The sequence below is a fragment of the Galeopterus variegatus genome, unplaced genomic scaffold (assembly GCF_000696425.1).
Source record: "Galeopterus variegatus unplaced genomic scaffold, G_variegatus-3.0.2 Scaffold141, whole genome shotgun sequence".
NCBI classification, from domain to species: domain Eukaryota; kingdom Metazoa; phylum Chordata; class Mammalia; order Dermoptera; family Cynocephalidae; genus Galeopterus; species Galeopterus variegatus.
In genome coordinates this window covers 659,151-680,584 of record NW_007726252.1, presented here as the reverse complement: position 1 = coordinate 680,584, position 21,434 = coordinate 659,151, and the positions used below count along the sequence as shown (strand labels likewise).

Below are 21,434 nucleotides of genomic sequence, written 5' to 3'. Positions count from 1 at the left end.
ACTGTAAAATGGTGCAGCCTCTATGGAAAGTGGTATGGAGGTTCCTCAAACAATTGCAGCTAGATCTACCATATGACCCAGCTATCCCACTGCTGGGAATATACCCAGAGGAATGGAAATCATGAAGTCAAAGGTATACCTGTTCTCCAATATTCATTGCAGCACTATTTACAATAGCTAAGAGTTGGAACCAGCCCAAATGTCCATCATCAGATGAATGGATATGAAAAATGTGGTATATCTACACAATGGAATACTACTCTGCTATAAAAAACGAATGAAATACTGCCATTTGAAGCAACATGGATGGACCTAGACAGAATTATATTAAGTGAAACGAGTCAGGCACATTAAGAAAAATATCACATGTTCTCACTTATTTGTGGGAGCTAAAAAATAACAACCTGGGTGGGGGGAAGAAGACACAACAATTACAATTCCTTGAAGTTGATACAAGTGAACAGATATGAGGTTGTTGGGAGGGAGGGGGAGAGGAAGGAGGGAGGAAAGTTCGGTAATGGGCCACAATAATCAACCACATTGTATATTGACAAAATAAAATTAAATTAAAAAACATGAAATTCAGTTTATAAGTTCGGTAATGGGCCACAATAATCAACCACATTGTATATTGACAAAATAAAATTAAATTAAAAAACATGAAATTCAGTTTATGAACAAGCATTTTTTTTCTTTGTACAAAGGTGACTGGCCACACACAGGAATGAGAACCACAATTATGGCTTCCCAGCCCCATGTACTAATAACATACAGATAGTCATCAACTATGTGCCTGTAAGTAGTGTATTTATTGGTTGGGGCACGTAGCATATTTAAAATGAAACACTGCAGGAGGAAGTTATCTATGACAAACTTTCCAAATATGAACAATAGATGTGGAAATAAAGAAGTGATCAGAGGAAAAACATGTGTGACAAACCATATGACACATTCATATCAGAGCATTGTTAGAAATCCGTTCATACCAGCACTTTCTGTCTGTTTGATTTTATAGTCTTTTATGAAAATAAAGCCTAGCCTTCCAAAACTGTTCTTATTATTTTAGTCTGGGTAAATTTTATTTACATATATAAAAAGACCAAGACTTTACACATCTGCTGTATTTGGTTCTGCAGTAAATGATTACTTATCATTACTTATCATTGGGATATGGGTTCAAATATATCTAAAAAGCATGAGTGCAACATAGAGAAATAAGCATTAAACTCGAAGGAGCTGGGTTCTGGCCCCAGCTCTGCCACCCAGAAGCTGGGTGCCCTTTGAAGTCCCTCTAAGGATTTCAGTTTCCTAATCCCAACTGGATTAGATCTGCGGTTCTCAAACTTTAATGACTACCCATTAGGGTTGATTAAGATGCAGACTCTTGGGCCCCTGCCCCAGACCTACCAGATTTTCATTTCTGGATGTGGGACAGGAATCTGCGTTCTTCCATAGGTAATTTTGATTTGGATATTTAAGCAACACATTTTGAGTAATACCAGACTATATGACCTCTGCACATACTTACCCAAGAAATTCTGGTTCCATGAATAGGTCAAGTTGAATTCATAACATCCTTTCCAAAAAACCTTAAGAGTCTGTCTGCCCACTTGAGTACTTATCTGCCTTTCAGTGACACAGAAACATAAATAAATGATTGCAGGATTTCCCATTAGCCTTACTTGGATATAAACAATTTTGTAGTAAGCAGTTTACTTCATAGTAATAAAGTCATGATGCCTTAATTATAATTTTCTTTTCCAATGAGGCTAACTCAAGGACAATGATTCACCAGGTCATATCGTATTAATAACACTTTAATGATAATCACAAGTACATGGATTATCAAAGGTCTTCTACTAGCTTTTGCATAACAGTAGCACAGAAACCATCTCCAAACACTTAGCTTTTAATTTTGGCATAAATAATAAAATCTAACTTATTATAAAAATATGAAATAGAAAGTTATAGTTCTAACAGAGATGACATACTTTTCTACTGTATAAAGAGCAATTGGTAGAAAGACTGATTTTTTAAAAGTTGATTTCACCCAGAAAGCAAAAGAGAGTTTTCACAAAACTTTAGTGATGCTGAAGGAACGAAAACTAAATGCTCATGCCAAACATTCTATTTCAAAGCCCAGAGGTTTCAAAATCTGTCAGGGACACTACTGACAGCTGGTGTGATTCTCCATAGGAACTAACAAAATTCTATATCTCCTAACGTGCTGTTACAACAAATCAGAGATTTTGCTTCCTCTATCAAAAGAAGAGTTTCTACAAATTAAATCATATTCCCATGTAGTTTCACCCTTTGCATCATTAAGACAGAGTCCTCATGTATGCTCCTTCTTTTTAAGTCCTATGTGCTAGGTGTGGCCAGCAATTAGGCCCTGCAGTTTTGACTACTGACTGCACGTGTACTGTCAACATGCCTTTCTTGCAATGTCCATGGCCAGTGTCCCTGTCTGAGGCTAACAGGTGCTCAGGAGTTTGCCCCTCCCTGGCTGCTTCATGCCATTGTGTTTAGAGGTAGATAGGAAATCACCGCAGCTGAGAGGACTGCCCATTGCTTCCTGGTACACTGCTTCAGTGTTCCTTAGTGATGTTTCCTTACAGAAGTGAATGCCTATTTACCTTCCCTTGGTGCACCACAGTGCTGTAGTTTGGATGTACGGCTCTTGCTGTACTGCTGTAACCAGATTATAGCAGATGCTGTCTGTACCCTGCCCATATCCCTTCAGGATATTGTAGCCTCAGACAGCTGGAGATTCAAACACCTGGGGATTTCCTAGCTAGCAGGAGCCCACACTGCCCAAGGCAGGAAGTGCCAGAGAAACAATGCCTGCAGGAGCAGCCATCATCTGATGACTGGCTGAACTTGGTGTTTTAATACCCTAGTTCCTCTCCTCCAGTGATGGCACAGCTCTGAGTTCTACAATGACATCCAGAAATTCCCAAGGAGATTAACTTCCATTTACCAGCAGTGGAAAATGGCATGATAATTCCCCCTTTATTGGCTGGCTTTCCTTTCCTGCCTCACTTCCCCACTCCCTACAGGTATTTCCTGGCTTATACTTGTACTTGAATCCTTGTCAGAGGGTCTGCTTCTGGGAAAACCACCTAAAACACCAATCTCCTAGGGAACCTTCCCTCAGTAAAACTGCCTTTCACTGGACATGGATTTTAGTGCTTAAAATTGGCTGGCAAATAAATGTTGGAATAACATTTGTCTTCATTTGATAATATCCTTCAATCTACCCAACAGCAAGTTGGATTCTCTAGACAAATAAAATATTTTAAAAATCTAGAAAGAGATCAATAAGAACTCTTCACCCCTCCACTGATTTATTTTTTGTAGTTGAGGGAACTGAGCTCCAAAGAGGTGAAGTGATTTACCTAAAGTGACACAGCCAGGAAATGGCGAACCAGGAGCAGAATTTAGATATTTTGGCCACAAGCTCAGGGCTGAAGATGCTATGCCTGAAATCTGTAAAAAAAAAAAAAAAAAAAAGCAGTATGCTATTTTCTTAAGTCAAATGACACATTGTGACTACATAGTAGCCAGACATAGAAATTTAATTTTCTATATCTTTTTTTTTCCTGAGTTTTTGTCACTGGTAAGGTGTTCTAGGCTGCAAATAGAAGTATCTAAAGATACCTCAATTTATATTTTATGATCCTATGCTGAATTAGTAAAGTGATGATCAAACGAAAAAACACAAATGTATATATCTTAAGAGATTCTCTAAACAGAATTTAAATGACCTACCCCTTCATGTTATATGTCTAAATGCATAACTTTTGCAGTTTTCTTCTTTTCCCCTTTGCAATCATCCATACTGTAAAAGGTTTCTATTCAGAAGAGGTTTAGAAACTCTACCTTTTCCAGCTTACCTTATGACTTTTTTTTTGAAGTTGGTGATACCTACTTCCCACCAAGGGTTATCCCCACTGAAAAGAGTGGAAAAAACTATTTATCATTAGAGCCAATTCAATTTCCATACACATTAGACATCGCTATTTACTGTATTTACAACATGACAAATTTTCCTGTAAAAATTATAAACTCAAATAGGTAATTCAGAGGACTTTAAGGTTAGAACAAACCTTATGATGAAAGACTGGATTCTCCCATCCTATTGTAAATGAGGAATCTAAACCTCAAAAAGTCAATTGATTTTACTGAACTAACACAGCTAGTAAGTAGAGACTCAAGTCTTTGGATTTCCAGTCTAGTGCTTTCCTCAAATTGTTATTATTATTAATTTTCTTTTCTGAATTCATCTACATTATTCATACACAAATGAAATCCCCAAAATTGTGATAGAAACAGCTACAATCACCTGATCGCACTCTCCTCTCCACGTTAATAACCAGCGGACTTGTTTAAGTAGCTAGTCTATCAGCCCTCTGATCCACCACCAAGCTCTGATGCCACAGTCAACTTGGATTTCAGCTACTCTGGTCTTTTACTCATACCCAAACCCTGGCTTTTGAGCTTCAGAATCTCTTGGGAATTAAAATAGCGACCTTTTCAAATCATAAGTTTCCAAAGGAAATTATTCACAGATAGCTGAAATTGTTTAATATTTGAATTTCCTGAATATATTGTATTCAATGCTACTTGAATTTCCACTTAAAACCACTGAAGATGCATGTTAGGACCTGAACATGAACAGCTCTGATCAGAAAGGTGTCTGGTGGGTTTTTGCTCCACTGAAGTCATACAAGTCCAGGCGGTGTCTTTGGTTATCAAACTCCAAGCATGGAAATGCCCTGGAGACAAATGTCTTTCAAAAGAGCATAAAGGAGGTAACAGTCACTCCCTCATTGTGGCTTGTCCTGCCTTCATGAACTCCATAGGTCTCACCTCCTCTTTCCCTCTGAGCTCTACCAGCCCCAGCTTGGCAGTCGTTGCTTTTTAATAGATGTAAATTGGTTGATCATGGGAGAGGGTGACACTGGGAACTGTCTGTCTATTCTGCCATCTTGAATGGAGGTCCAGTAGGTTACAAACTGAGGATTCAATGGTAAACCATTCGTTACCAATAAAAATCCATTATTTTCCACATATAGAATTTTCTTTAAAGTATTACATTAAAAAATTAATATTCAAAATAGTGTGATCTTTAATTGGAATATAAAATATCTTACTTTGCTAATCAAGTAACTATTTTTCAATTTCTTCTTCTACTTTAATATCATTTTACTCCATTAACTTTACTCATGTTACATAAAAAAAGACAGGAAAAGACATTGCAATAAACCAGTAAAGCTACAAAACAATTTTTTATTCTCTTCTAGTGTTTCAGAGATGTTGAGAAGGTTGAGAAGTTGGGGAGGGATGACCAGACAGGAGATCAGGATGGAGAAAAGGTAGGGAAAAGTGAATCCTGCCAGTCTATCTACTCACTCCTGAAAAGACTACAGGAAAAGAGAAAAGAACGTTCAAAACTTCCAGACAAGAAGAGGTGAGAGCCCAAGGTCACCTAATTCATAACTGAGAAATCTAGGATTAAAACTCAAGCCATCTCATTTCCATACCAGTGAGTTTTTGTTTTTGTCTGTCTTTTTCACCATCACTGGTCATTAGTAAATTGTGGGAATTTTGTGTATTGAGTTTTAAGTGAATTATCCTTACTTATATCTGTGGTAGAATATTCACAGAGTAATTCCCATTTCTAAGAGCATGAAATATAATGTGAATATGAGATCAAAGACATTTCCTAAGATCGATTAAATTTATTTTTAAAAAGCAGGTGGAGGGTAGTAGGACTTTCGAGTAATCCAGAGAGTCCTGGAGTAAGCTGCAATATTCTGTGTCAGTCTGGGATCCTGTCAGTGATGACCTGTTAACCACAGAAGACATTATATTTGATTTAAAAAATCTGTGAAGTATTAAAAGCCCCTAGTAGGTTTGATGACTGCTTTGGCATTTGTTCTGGAAAATTATAGACTCTGACTGCTTGCTACGTGCTTTGTGTCTCATTTAAGGACTAAGAAGGTTATTGCTCATATATGGGAGAATGCCAAAAACATGGTATCCATTCAGCTCACAAAATCCTGAGAGTGCTTTCTATAAGGGAGAGGTCATGAGCAAAACATGTAGATGAAGAGGGAATATATGTGTACAGAGACTATATAGATGAATATTCAAACTGCCTCAGAACAAGAGGAAAAGCAAAAAGGGATTAGCCAGAAAAGCCCAGAATTAAAAGGGAAATGAAACAATTGAGTCAATAATATCCAAACGAAAGAGAACTAGAAATATTTGGCAGGGAAGGTATCCTCCTGTCTTTTAAGTGTAGGTGTCCAACAGTGCACGAAAAAATTTATTGTTCGTTTCTCTCTGTTCCAATAGCAATTTGCTTATATTTCTAAGAGAGTGCTTTAATTCAATCTGTGTGACTTTTTAAACTAACACTACTCAGACCTGAATGAATTTAACTCCCCTACCCAATTCTGAACTGTCTTTTATCCTTCTGCAGTACAAAACTCCAAACCTAAAATATAGTGAAAAGAACATACCGCTTAGATTCAGATTATGTCAGCCAAGATCTCAGCAGGGAACAAATGGTACACGCAAAAGATATGATTGAAAAATGTTTAAAGAACTATTTTCAAGATGTGGGCAGGTAAGGGAAAACCAATAACAAATAGTAGAGCAGCCCAGGGCTCCCATCAGCATGGCGCTATTACTACCCTTCTACATAGAGACAAGGGGAGGCAGTGAGTTCTGGAATTGCCAAGATTGGAGCTATAGAAGAGCTCAGCCCATCAGAAGTTGTGGTCTTCTGCAGAGTAACAAAACCACTGCCTGCCCTCCCACTCCTGTCTTCTCCTCCAAAGCCTCGCATTGGCTGAACCTAACTAGAGGCCAGAGAGCAAAGAGCTTAGTCCATGCTGTCCATAAATACAGCTCTCTGGAGCAGAGAGGAAGATGGAGAGTGAATCTGGGAGGGCAAACAGAATATCCAGAGACTGAAGTTTAAGATGTGGATAAAGGTTTTATATCAAAATGTTCACTCTTGCATTAACTATAATAATGAAAAATTAGAAGTAGCCTCAATGTCCAGCAACAAGGGAATGAGCAAGAAAATTATTTTACATGTTTTAATGAAGTGGGAAGATGCTTATGATATAAAGTTAAGTGAAAAACAAAACAAGATATAAAAGGCATCTAAACTGCTGCCTTTGTAATTCCATCTTTAGTGCTAATTTATTTAAAAATATGTAGAAAAGGAACAGAATGTTAGTGTGTTATCCACAGACAATGAGATTATGGATTATTATATCTATATGGCAAAGCTGCCAAAACAGTCAAGGCAAATGTAGACTACATTAAAAAATAAAATTAGGGTCTTAATCATAAAAGAACAGTCTCTTAGGATGTTCACTGGGCTGACCACTTCCATATAACTCAACAGTACATTTAAAAGTGACACCAACCAATTAAGCCACTTCAAGGAAAATAAAGTGATACTTTGGGGCCTGGAATCTAACTCATCAGAGGAACACAAGATAAACTGGTTGCATTTCCCTATTAATTTCCACAGTTCACATCATACTTGTTCACCTCCCCACTCCCTAAGAAGCTCTTCAAACAAGGTATATACAGAGGTCTGAATTATTGCCCTCAGAAACTTTAACCCCCCAAAAGATTCAAAATAAAATACGTACCCCAATACGTAATTCAAAATAAAAACAATTCCAAACCATACAATGAAATCTAATATCTTGAAATAACACAGAACTTCCAGGCATATTTTGGATTTTTTTCTCTCTCTCGGCCCTGCTTTGCTGATGTTGTAAGCACATGCTTAATTTACCAAGTAACTAATCTAGCACTAAGTACATATGTAAGTAAAAAGTACTTAGTGTGAGAATGTAAGTGTATATATGTGTGTTTGTATATGGATATATACACACACATACACATATCTAATCTATATCTTTAGATATAGACATAAAAAGTACCATCAATTTAGCATGTGTGTGTGTGTATCTGATCTTGTACATACACTGACATCATCAAGTGTTCTTTGGAATTCCTTTAGCAGTAAGTTTTGCAAGCTCTCAAGAATTATAAATCCTTCACTTCCTGTAATGTTTATGTTCCTTTATGTCTCAACCTCTATCTTACACATGTTTGAATATTTTCTCTTCTTCTTTACTATAATAAGTATAGCAATCTTTCATTATTTGAATGGTGAATATTGTAGCTTCCCCAGAAGACAGAAGAGTGAGAAACAGTTTCTCAACAATGGAGCTTTAACAGGTTTGCCAGCCCATACCCCATGGCCTCACACACAGCATATATTCTTAAATATTTGTGTAACACATGAATTACAAAACCGCAGTTTCAACCCCATATTTACTTACCTTCCTGAGTATGACAGACACTGCTACTGAAGACCATACATCAAGACCACTTTGGAGAGAGGTAACATCCACTCAGTTACTCAGGTCACAAATGGAAGAAGCAAACCTGATGCTTCAATTATCATTATCACAAGATAATTGTTTTTAAAATTAGAGAAAGTCTACCCTAAGAGAGTGTAGTTTAAGATAAAGTAGCAAACTTTCAGTTGTACTGTGGAAATTGAACATTATTGAATATAATAATTTATGCTTTAAGATGACTATATTAAATCTAAATGTCAGAGCATATAAATTTTCAGTCTAGTGTAATGGAAAAAGAAACTTACTCTCTTCTATGACCTACTGTGACTTAGTCCTGTATAAATAATAATATTCATAGAAATTAATGAGCATTTGCAAATGTAATTTTAAAAGTCCCTCAAATACGTGAAAGTCAAAAGAAAATTGAGTTTTTAGAGAAATGGGCAGTAAACACAAACGTACTGGCTCTTATAAGACAAAGGTTACTTAAAAGGTTTTCATAATCTTTTTACGTCAGACCCTCTCGATCTACATTTTTCAAGCCAAAGTACCGCCTATTAATTTAGATTTTGATCACCACCTCTTTGGGGCCTGTGATTAACCTTTATGCAGAACAAAAGATCCTCAACATATTTTACCTAGATTCCTTTACGTACTCTGTGAATCATTCCAGCAGCAGGTAGTAAGACTTTGTGGTTTTTAGGCTAGTGGAAATCAGGTGCAACAAGTTTAGTTAACACTTCAGGGACTGAGTCACTGATTCTCCGTAGAATCATCTCAAGTTTCGGGTTCCCAGGAAAATAAGGGTGCTCCATTGACTTAAGGCACACGTATTCTTTGTTTCCCCTTCTCTACAATGGGACAGGATATGGTGCAAATAATCAAAAGGGGGAAATGTTCCTTCCTGGTTTTCTAAAGAATGATAGCTCTGGGAGTAAATGGATACCTACATTTGTACTGGATGCTACTATTCTTCAGCTAGACACACACACACACACACACACACACACACACACACACACACACACACACGATGCTTCTATTCTTTAGCTAGCTACTTCTCTCTCTCTCTCTCTCTCTCACACACACACCCTCTACCAACTATTCATGCAGTGAGCTTTAGTTCTCATGGTGTAGTGAAGATATTATAAGTTTTCAAGTCATAAGAACTGTGTTCAAACATTGCTGTCATTTACTAGCTATGTCACCTCTTTCAGGTTCTGTTTTCTCAATTGTAAATACAGAGGTAAAATTACCTACTTTGCTGAGCTACTATGATGATTAAATGAGATACAATGAATATGAAAGCAACTCTACTCAGGAATCGTTTATGCCCCTTGACCTGTTTTTCTTGATGAATGTTTTTTACGTTTATTTAACTTATAGGAGAGATCAGGAGTTATCTGGCTGAAAAGATTATCTTCTTCCATTCCCCCATATCATACCCATTTTCCTAAGTAAACTTGCCCAAACCCAACTAGCTGTCACTTTTGTTCTTTGTTAATCAGATATTAAGTAGCATTACAATATAAATCGGTGCTGCTCTTTATTTAACTTCTACTGGCTTTGTAAATTAGTGGAATTGTAGCCAAGTTATGCTTATACATACAGAAAGGCAACCAGGAATCCTGTAGTAAACAAAGAAGTTGATACATAAATTCTCGAGGAGCTTCTCTATAGGAAGAAACTACATGAACAAGAAGAAAATACATACTCTGCATTTTCAATAGTTAGCACCTAGACCCAGGACTGGTTGTGCCCTTACGGGCATTAAAAAAAGCTTTTTAATAAAAGTGAAATAACAGGAAAGGGTACAATTAAGCACTAACAATTCACTAGCTACTAAGACTTCTAGGTCAAAGTCTTACAGAGTGAGATTAGGACAATCACAAAATGCAAATTAGTAAAACTCAAAACTTTGAGTAAATGCCAGACATTCAGTTGTATTTCGCTCTTATCTTGAAAAAAATCCAAAACCCAGTTTTAGACTAGCTTGTTTAAACATGTTTACTGACTCACAGGAATACAATATTCTTATTTCAATACAAAGTATGTTCCAATGAAGGGCTTTTGACGATAATTGAGTCCACTCCAGAGAAAATTGTTTTGGATAATCAATACTAAAATAAAATAGCTTTATAATCCCACCCTTGTGGTAACTACATTTTCCTGTTTTGCACATAACAACAGCCACTTAGTTCATGAGAGCTAAACAGTGGGGAAGCAAGCCAACATTTGCAAAGCAGTAGAGCCAAGAATGGCTGGCAAGGCCTAGGGGAGCTCCACTGCACAGGCTTGAAAAGGACCAGTTCTTAGGTTTGTGCATGACACATACGATAAAGGAGATACTGTATTTCAAAGTAAATGTCAACAGTTGCTTCAACTATTGTATCTTTTTCTAATAGCAGATGCAAAAATAATTAAGCTGTGTTGCTATGAAATATTTATAAATCCAGCTGTATGAAAACATTTAAGTGACAAATCATAAAGAAAATATATTATATGTCACAGCACCAGCATTACTTCAAGTCCTGTAAAGGGAGTTCTTGCATGGGTATAATATTGGTAGACTCTATAACTTTAAGTGGAATTTTATTGTTATAAAATATGGCTTGTGCAAGCTTAAGAATTTTTGAATTAAAAAAATTTTTTTTCTAGGTAATAGGTGAGGTACTAATTACAGCAGAAACTGAAAGTATTTGGTGTGTCAGTAACTAGACTACAGTGCATACACCAGCCTAACAACTAGTAGTTCAGTCTAGGGATCAGATAGCCTCATAGTTGGTTTATGAAACTAGAAGAAGATTTCCAGGGGAAGAGTCATCAGAAGTAAGATAAGTCAGTTGGGCTCTTGTCAAAGGTGGATACAGTCCAGCAGTGGAGGTATAGTCTGCAATCCAAGAGAACCCAAAAGAATGACTGAGCAGTAATCAGAAAACCTGAGTTTTAGTCCTGCTTTCTCCATCTGCATTACCTGCTATGAACTTCAATTTCCCCATCCACAAAACAAGTGTATGGGCTTACTCCACAGAGACATTATGAGCTTCAAGTGGGATAAAATATCAGCAATGGGTTTTAATCCTTGAAGTGTAAGGTCAATATAACGTGCAACCTGTATGCATTGCCAGGAAATCCTCAAGGATAAATTAAGAAGCAAAAACAAAGAATTCAAGCAGCAGGACTTCCAGAGGCTAAAGTTAGAGCAGCCAGGAGCAGGTTTCTGCATCAACTGTTAAAGCAACTACTTGAAAAATTCTGACATCCCTACCTAGCCAAAGCAGCAATTGTAGATTTAAAGGGCCACTTATCTCTGCCTGTGCATTCTCCTGCCTGGGGAGGATGTAGGGGGTACAAAATAGTTCGTCTCTTAGTTATGCTGTTTCTTGACAACACTTGGGCAGAAATCCAAAATTCAGGCTCTAGACACAATACTTTCATTTATAACATACACTTTTGAATTTCTGTTTAAAAATTTTTTTTCTTCCATGATTTTAATGTACTTATATTTATATAAACATACATTTTTCTCTCCACTACTTAACATAAAAATTGTCTAACATCAAAAATTAACTAGATTTCCTATACTTATTTTAATTTCAGCTTGTGGGATCTAGAGCCTAAACACGCTCATTGTGGAAATATAAAAAAGGCAGCATTAACTGCAGTGATTAACTTGCCATGATTAACTGCAAGGACTCAAGACCACCAGCTGAGGAATCCCAGCCCCACCCTGATGAGCTCTGTGACTTTGGTCAAATTATCATACCCCTCTGTGCCTCATTTTTCCTCAACATGGGGATAATGCCAGTACTTACCTCTAAGGGATGTTATGAATTAACTGTAGTGAGCTAATAGTTGTAAGGCACTTAGAACAGTGTCTGGCACACACAGTGTATATTAAATAAACTGCACCTTTCAAATGTTGATGGGAAACATTTTCACAGACCTGATCTGAAGTTATTATAAACCAAATGCCCCCTCTATTTTCTTATTTTGTATGTAGTACATGTTATTTTGACCCTTAACCCCAATTACAAAATAAAGAACTATCCAACTAGAGAATCCAAAGAATTATCAAGAGCTTCTGCTTTTTAACTAATTTGAAAACAATTAAGAGGTATATTATGCATGGTGTCTTTATGTAGCCATTGCCCAAATCTCTTATAAGTATGGATATCACCTTCCGGATACCACAACCCTAACTTCTAATAAATGAGACTAAGTTAAAGTCTCCATCTTGAAATGGCACACAACAATAATAAATACAACTTTCTTCACCACAGAATATTTGCCAAGCTTACCACCAACTTACTTTTACTCATTTAATTGCCATTTATGGCAAGTTGAAAAAACAAAAGGCACTTGTCAATTCTGTGTTTCATTTTTCCACATTAGCTACAGGTACAACCTGTATGGACTTGTCTATAACTTGCTGGTGAGAGAAGTTGGGGATGCCACAAATGGACTTTAGATTCTCTGCCTCATTTGTATGTCCTTGGTTCTCCCGGTACTTTATCAAAATGATCCCCTGTTAAGAAGGGTCTCTATCATTACTTCACTTCCACTGAACATGACAAACCAGAAGCCACAGTGTCGTGAAGACAGCACTAAGCAAGTACTCACTCTCTAGAGTGAAGACTTCTCATAAGTCTGAGTCTATAGAGGCATTTTGATGAGGCGTTTGGGTTAGCCCAACACAGCTCGGTTTTAAGGGAGCTATAAATGAGCTAATGAGACTCATAAACAGTTCAATAGGCTTTCTTGCCAAACTCCCCACAAGTGTCAAACAGTCATAAAAACTTTACCTTGAAAATTCGCTTTGGGACAGGTTTTTCAAGGTAGACAGAAAAGCATACACTTCAAGCTTTAAGTGATTTTTCTCATTTCAACCAGGCACAGCTTTTTAAATAAATAAATCACTTTTCTTCCACACGAACTTTTCTGAAACTCAACTGACCCCTTAGGTGATCTCAAAATATAAGACAAATGTGTTTTTAATACTCATAGTAAGATGGGCATTTTGAATGAATATTAGGAGTTAGAAAACTATTTAAATATCTAATATAGTCCCTACTATATTAGATACCATATTGATTTAATCATCAACAAATAGTAAAGCAAAAATTCACTGCCTCATCTTACAAATAAGATTTATAATCAAAAGCTAAAGAAGTGAACTCAAGTCCCTAAGGGCTTACAGAAGTCACCAAAAGAGTTTGTGTCACTTACTATCACTTGTATAGGGACTGAGTAGATTATGACTGAAAGTGTAGAAATAGAGGGTGGATAAAGTGATACAATGAAGAAATAAGTGGCAAAAACTTAGACTCTGAAATCACTTCAGGAGAAACTCCTATAAAATTTCAAGTATAGTTTATCTTTGGCTTCCTAAGGGATATGTACTAAGACTTTAAAGACACTAAATGCATAAAGGATCTCCTTTTTATAGACTAACAGGAACTTACAGACACTCGAAGCTTGACAGACCCGGTTACAATTTATTCGGGCTTCCAAAGTTGTTTGACTCCACTTACAAAGAAACCATGTACTTATCAATGCTACTACCACGACTACTAACACAATGACAACTATCACTGCCATTGTCTTCCGGCTACCAGCCAACACCTTTCCTTTATTGAGCACCTGCTGAGGGCCATGCCCTGTGCTGGGTGCTTTACATATACAGTATAATATCCAATTTTCATAAGCCCCGTAATAGAACTGTATGTACTTCCATTTTACAGGTGAAGAAATTGAGGCTTGAAGAGGTTAAAAACATACCCAAATGTCAAATGCAGATTTGAAACTGGGTCTGCCCAACACCAAAGTGTGTGATCTTTTCACTGTGACCTGCTGTTAGAGCTAGTATTTACTGGGCATTTGTTACTTGCCAGGTGCTAAGCTAGTCATTTATAATATATATTAATAACTCAAAAATAATGTTAAGAGGTAGGTCACAGATCACAAAACTGAAGTTAGAGCAATAACTTCCTGAGGAACTCCTGGCTAGGAAGTAACAGAACTAAATTTAAATGCCTGGTTTATCACTGGTGAAATGAATCTGAAAATTTAAACTCTTGCCTTTGGCATAAGGAAAATAATCCAGTATTCACCAGTTTAAATCTAACATTCGAAAAACACAAACAGACTTATTTGGCCATGTCCTTTATGTTAAAAATAATTAAATTCAATAATTTAACCTGTTAAGAGTTCTAAATGCTAAGCCGTTTTTCAGCCACAAAAAACTGAAAAGTAGTATCAATTTTAAGTTATAAAGACTAACACTCTATAGTTCCAGAATGCTTTCAAATAACATTTTAAATGTTAGTTCTTTTTCTGAAGGGAGGCAGGGGATAGGCTTTCAAATAACAATAGTTTATCCTCACAACATTCTAATGTTATCAGCAGGAAAGAAGTTTTCCCTTTATAGAAGGGACAGGTCCATTGAGTACAGAAAAACTGAGAGATTGTCTACAGTCCTGAAATTTGAGCCTGCTTACCCTGACTCGGCGGTAGATCTGCCTGCCCAAAGAGGATGCTCTGCTCTCAGGCACGACTGCACTTTTCCTCCAGCTGAAACAAGGCTTGATGATTTTCAGGTGATTATGAGCCCCACCCACCATTTGAATTTGGCTCTCCTGCAGAAAACATTAATGCTTGTTTCTAGGTTTGGGATTCAATTCAGTTCGAGGGTAATCATTTTTAATTTACTCCATCTGACCTTTAGCTAAGAGCCAGCCCATTTCTAATCAAAACAACACAGGGTGTGTTGAATAGGGAAAATAAAAAGGAAGTACTATTTCCATCATATAGCAGAAAATAAACACAAAATTGCTACCCATAAGGAGGTATAGGCAAGATGTTAGTAATACAAAGAAACTCCTATTTTTTGAGCACCCACTATGCACCAGTCACTGTTCTGAGCACTTGACATGCATTAACTTGTTGATTTTTATAACAATGCTTATTCCCATTTTATGGATGAGGCAATTGTGGCACAAAAAGTTTAATAACCTGCCCAGGATGACAGAGCTAATGGTCACAACAAGTAGAAGAATAGGAATTTAAATCTAGGTAGAGAATTAGCACTCTTAGTAAATTGTGTACAAAATGGAGTATAATTTAAAACCTGATCAATGGCAGTGACCTGATGGCTGATAGAGGACGCCTGGCCACAGCTTGCCGTGCCCTCTCCATGCACACTTCTGGGCCCTCTGATGGCAAGCACATAAAAACAGGAGGCGGGCTGACCCAGGAGGGCAGAGACTCTATTTCTATGAAAATAACATCATACTAATATGTTTACCAAAACCGAGCTGAAAAAAACTTTAAGGGTATATTTTGGAAAGAGAGGTAGCCATGTTCAAATTATTTTATGTAAAGAAACGGCTGATTTTTAGAACATCTACACTAAAATCATATTTGCAGAATACTAAGATTTGACATCAGTAAACTTTAAACCATCTTTGAAATAGTAAGCTTTTCTAGGAAGAGAGCAGTTTTCCCCCATCCAACTCTACTTTTTTTCCATTTCTTCCATTAGATCTTTGCTTTTTAAATGATAATTGAGGAGGAGAAAGGGAATTATCATTTTACAATTACTGAGTTCCTACTTGGGAAAATATAGGAAAGTGGTCAAGGACCCTCAGATGTTCAGAATCTTGCCGAGCAAGATAAATGTAAATATGCACGTGCACCCAGGTGTTCCTTGGTTACTATCTAATGTAATTGCGCATGTGCACCCAGGTGTCCTGGGTTCTGGACCTAAGTGTAAAGGACTAACGGCTCTGATACACAATGCTTCTCCGGATGCTCCAGGAGGCCACTAGGGCAGCTGCGCCTAGCTCTGAATAAAGCCTAATAACTTTTTTACCCACGGCTCCCAGGACCTTTTCCTATTACCTAGCTCACAGACCTGCATGTGGAGGGTTTGTGACCCAGTCTGTACAATGGGCTTGAGGGGTTTGTGAGCCCTAGCCATAGCTTTACACTACTTTATGCCCAGAAGTGTGATAAGGGTTTTACATTTAATAATAAAACTTTCATTTAATATTCACAACAGCCCTACAGAGTCAATATTGCTATTGTCTCCATTTTACAAATGAGGAAACTGAGTCTCAGACAGGTAAAGTAACTTGCCCAAGGTCACATAGCCAGGACATAAATTCATATTTATCTGATCTAAATATTAATGTTAATCATAGATACACCCAGCAAATAAGTGTGGCCACCTGGCTGTCCCCTTCTTATTTAGAGACAAAGGCTGTACATTCCAGCCAAGTTCCATCACCTTCAACTCCTGCACAGGAATGAATGGGAATGGACAGATGGCTCAAGAGAGTCACCTTGACCAAAGACTGACCAGAGACCTAAGTGTGCTTTCACCATTCTCTTGAGACCAGAAACAGGTACACTCTCTCAGAAGCATGGTTCTGAAGGAAAGTATGAAGGGCTTCTAGACTGAAGCTCAAGGAGAGAAGCATAAGCTCCTGTTTTTAGTGTGTGTGTATTTGCATTTGAATAAATTATCTATAGCTGTGTATTGCTACATTTTGATAGACAGGAAATGTTGGGACTAGGTCAGGTAAGAAAATCACTATGGAAGTGTTTAAAATACTTACTGAGGTAATAGAAAAAGTACTTCAGTGTTAGGTACATCATTATTAAGTAACATTTTATTAGAAGGTTCAATCCATTATTAGGTACATATAGCAAGTGAACACATAAAAATATATTCTATTACATAAGGGTTCAGTTCCCTGTACAAGCCATCACCAAAAAAAAAAAAAAAAAAAAAAGGGCTGGCTGGTTAGCTCAGTTGGTGGATAGAGCACAACAAAGATCATGGGTTTAGATCCCCATACCAGCCAGCTGCCCAAAAAATACACATACACACACATAGAGATAGATATAGATATATAGATATAAATATTCTATTACATTATAACCGTTGTGGATGATAAAATATGAGAAAAATAAAGTACCTTCTCTCTTAGCACTCCTTCCCCTACCTCCTCACACACTCAGACCAGTGTGAACCACTTGTGCTTCTCAGGGAGTACTATGCATGCTCTCTTTTTTTTTTTTTTTTTTTCCTTTTGTCTTTTTCCGTGTCCGGCAACGGATCGCAACCCTCAGTGTTGCCCCCGTACCGGGCCGGGGACCGGCAACGGGATTGCAACCCTCGGTGTTGCTCCCACGCCTCGCTCAGCCAGTGAGCGGGAACCGGTCTATATGTGGGATCCAAACCCTCGGGCGGGAGCGCCGCCGCGCTTCCCAAGCGGGGCACTTATCCAGTGCGCCACCGGGCCGGCCCTATGCATGCTCTTCTGAGTCTGTGATGTTCATAGTGCAATCTCTGCCTGCAACTCGTTGCTCCTCCCCCTTTCTGTGTAACTAAGCCACTTAAGCTACCCACCTCCAGGAAGCCTCTCTGGATCCCTTCCTCTGTTCTGTTCTGGTCTTCACAAGAAACTAAGAATTCCTTGATGACTGAGAATTCTTATTGTCTCTCATTGTTTGTTATATGCCAGCACTTAGCACTTAGCTAACATGCTCAACAAAATTTTTATTATATGAATTTTATTGTATGAGTGAGACCAGATTGCAAAATTGACTTTTTGAGAAATAAAAGGAAAAATACTGTATATCTAAAATGCAAATCTTCCACAAACAATTTTTTTCTAGAGCCCTCATTGTCCATATGAGTTTATTTTTAAAACACGTTCAGAAGGATTTACTGGACGTTGTCAGTTATCCATCACAAAAAATATTTTACGCCTCCGAACCACATAAATATGCTGTTACTTCAAATTTATTATTGTTCAACTAATGCATCAATTCTGGTAGTATAACTGAATAATTATACATGTAGAATGAAACCACCACAAAATCATGATAAAAATTAAAAAGCACAATGGCAATTACACTTTGAATAACTAGGTGCTCCCTAGTCCTGCCACTGTCTCCAATAGAGACAAGCCATTTACTCCTCGATCTCAGTTTCTTCACCCATTAAATGGGAGTAACCATCTTTGCCACTTCCTCCTCCACTTTTTAAGCTCTTGTGAAGATGATGGGCATATAATATCTGTAAGAGTGCAGAGCCTCACAACAAAGGTACTATTATCAGAAAGTATTACATCTCCCAAGCTAGAATTCCTATCAACATCCATTATGGTAACAACCCTTCACTACCCTCCTGCTCTCATTAGCAGGTTGATAGTGTAGACTCTTGCATAAAGCCTTTGCCAATCAAAATAAAGGCCACCTGGTGGGCACAAATTCGTCTCGCTGCTGCTGCTTCTGAGTCAGAAGCCACGAGGAACATGGTCACCTGCAGCAGCCACGACTGGGCCCCCGGACTCCGCTACACTCCAGCTGGGTGAAACGGACCCCGGGGCTTTCCCCTCCTTGGGGTGGTGTCCAGGCACTCAAGGGGCAGCGTAGCCGCAGCAGATAGGGGGAGGAAGGGGTGAGATGGGAGGGCTGGGGCGAGGAGCTTACCTGGCCTCGCCGACGGGCGCCGGGGGCGGGTGCGGAATGAACACCCCACAGTCAAACGGCGGAGGCTGCGGCTTCTTTTTGGAGCGCCAGATGTGGAAGGTGGTGTGCTTCTTGGGGGCCCTGGACGGGCTGGACTCCCCAGGGTCCCCCTGAGCTGGCGGCGACAGCGGCATCTTCTTTTCCGCCTCGTCCTCCGACTGCTCAGACGCTGGCCTCTCCGCAGCCCGGCCCTTGTGGAAGAACATACCTGGGCTCCGGCTCGCCCGCCTTTCCCAACGCGCCGTCGGACCCCGCCCCCTCGTCGCCTGTGCTGGGCAACGCAGAGGGTCAGAGGACCGGGACAGAGCGGAGCGCGAGCAGCAGCACAGCAGCCCGAGCTCTCCAGGAGGAGGCGACGGCCGGGAGGCGGCACCGCTTCCCCGCGCTGCAAGGGCTGCAAGTGGCGCGAGCCCAGGTGAGGCGCGCGCTCCGGGAGCCCCAGGTAGGGCAGACACGCCCCCGCTCCCCGGCCTGGGGGCGCGCGGCGGCCGCGGTGCAGCGACACCTACTGGACGCCTTTGGAACTGCATTTCCTAACGCTGCATCCCCCGAGCGGGGTTGGGAGCCAGAACCGGGTGGGGTTCCGACCGCGCCTCAGGTGTAGTTGTCATCGGTCGCCTGCGGAGTCGTTGGCCACTCTCGGCCTGTGCCAGACTGGCAGGGTGAGTGGCTGCTTAGCCATGAGCCCTGCCTGGAGAAGGATGGGGAGAGGCACATCCCGTGGCCAGGCCCCCGGTAATTAGAACTCTTCCACTCTGGCCTTTGGATGGCTTGGGCAATGTCATGTGCTAGGTGGCTTCTGTTCCCATTCGTAAATATGGGTGCCAACTCCTCTTCTCTCTCATCAAGAGTGAATAATTAATTTGTACTCACAGGTCATAAAGCACAAAAGGATAAAAAACAGAAGGGAATTAGCTATATTCCCCAGTTCCCAAAGGACGTAATAGATTCCTCACAGTGAATTAAAATGCCAGTACTCGTCATCTGCTTTACTGTTAATGACTGTCTTTTCTTAACCTGAACAATCGTCGTTAAATAGCAAAGGCAACTAATATTTAAGCAAAGGAAGTACATGAACAATTATTTTGGGCAACATCAGTATAAAGAGCTCAAGAACCAAGAACTGCTTAAAATTCAGTGCAGTACAAGATCTTCTTACACTGTAACACTTTCTTCTTTCTTTCTTTTCCTCTTTGAAGATCAGCTCACTCATTCATTCACCAAAAAAAAAATTCATTTTTATTTAATTATTTTTATTTACATCTTATCAAGGTATAACATGCATAAAGTTAAAAGAAAAAAAAAGTTACACAGGGCCAACCCCGTGGCTCACTCGGGAGAGTGCGGCGCTGGGAGCACCGAGGCCACGGGTTCGGGTTCGGATCCTATATAGGGATGGCCGGTGCACTCACTGGCTGAGCATGGTGCAGACAACACCATGCTGAGGGTTGCGATCCCCTTATGGGTCCAAAAAAAAAAAATACAGAAATCATAAGTATATAACTCAAAATTTTACATATTTATGTGGTTTGGGTGTAAAATGTTTTTTTTTTTTTTCCTTTTTATCTTTTTTCGTGACCGGCAACGGATCGCAACCCTCAGTGTCGCGCCCGTACCGGACCGGGACCGGCAACGGGATCACAACCCTCGGTGTTGCGCCCGCACCTCGCTCAGCCAGTGAGCTGCCAGTCTGTATGTGGGATCCGAACCCTCGGCGGGAGCGCCGCTGTGCTCCCAAGCGGCGCACTGTAGCAGTGTGCCACCGGGCTGGCCCGGGTGTAAAATGTTTTTAATGAAGGGCAATTAGCATTGTCCTAGAAAATCCTCTGTGTTTTTTTTAATATACCATTACAAAATTATAGAGTATTGTCAAAACTTCAAAAACCTCTCTCCTATTCCTTTCCAGTGCGTTACTTCTCTCTCCTTTAAAAGTTAACCATTATTCAAACCTCTTTTACCAGAGATTAATTTTGCCTGTTCTGGAATTCCACTTAAGTAGATCATAATATGTACTCTTTAGTTTCTGATTTCTTTTGTTCAATATTAGTCTGTGAAAATAATCCACATAGTTGCTTATTGCAGTTTTTCATTTTTTAAAAAAAGTTATTGTACATTATTACATAATATGAATATATCACAATTCATTTACCCAATCTAATGTTGATGAATATTTAGGATTTTTTCCAATTTGGGGCTATTATGAATGAAGCTGATATGAACCTTCTTAGACATAAGCATTTATTCCTGTTGGACATGTGTCTACCCAGGAGTTCAATGTTTGAGTTATAGAGTATGCATATGTTCAGCTTTAGTGAATTTTACTGAACAGTTTTCCAAAATGTTTGTACCAATTTATACTCCTTCCAGAAATATTTGAAATTTCCAGTTTCTTAACATCTTCATCAACATGATATTAACAATCCTTTTCATTTTGGCCAGTCTGATGGGGGTGTAGTGGTATCTCACTGCAGTTTTAATTTATAT

At 39.0% G+C, this 21,434-nt stretch overlaps 1 protein-coding gene across 1 annotated transcript in view; it reads right to left on the bottom strand.

Annotated features, from left to right (window-relative positions):
- The window catches only part of AIM1 (absent in melanoma 1), a 184,317-nt gene extending 165,233 nt beyond the window's left edge, over positions 1–19,084 (bottom strand). Inside the window, exon 1 of the mRNA XM_008590505.1 lies at positions 18,912–19,084. Coding sequence (XP_008588727.1) covers positions 18,912–19,084 — 173 coding nt within the window. The remainder of the gene's footprint in view (positions 1–18,911) is intronic.
- Between the last annotated feature and the right edge of the window lie 2,350 nt (positions 19,085–21,434).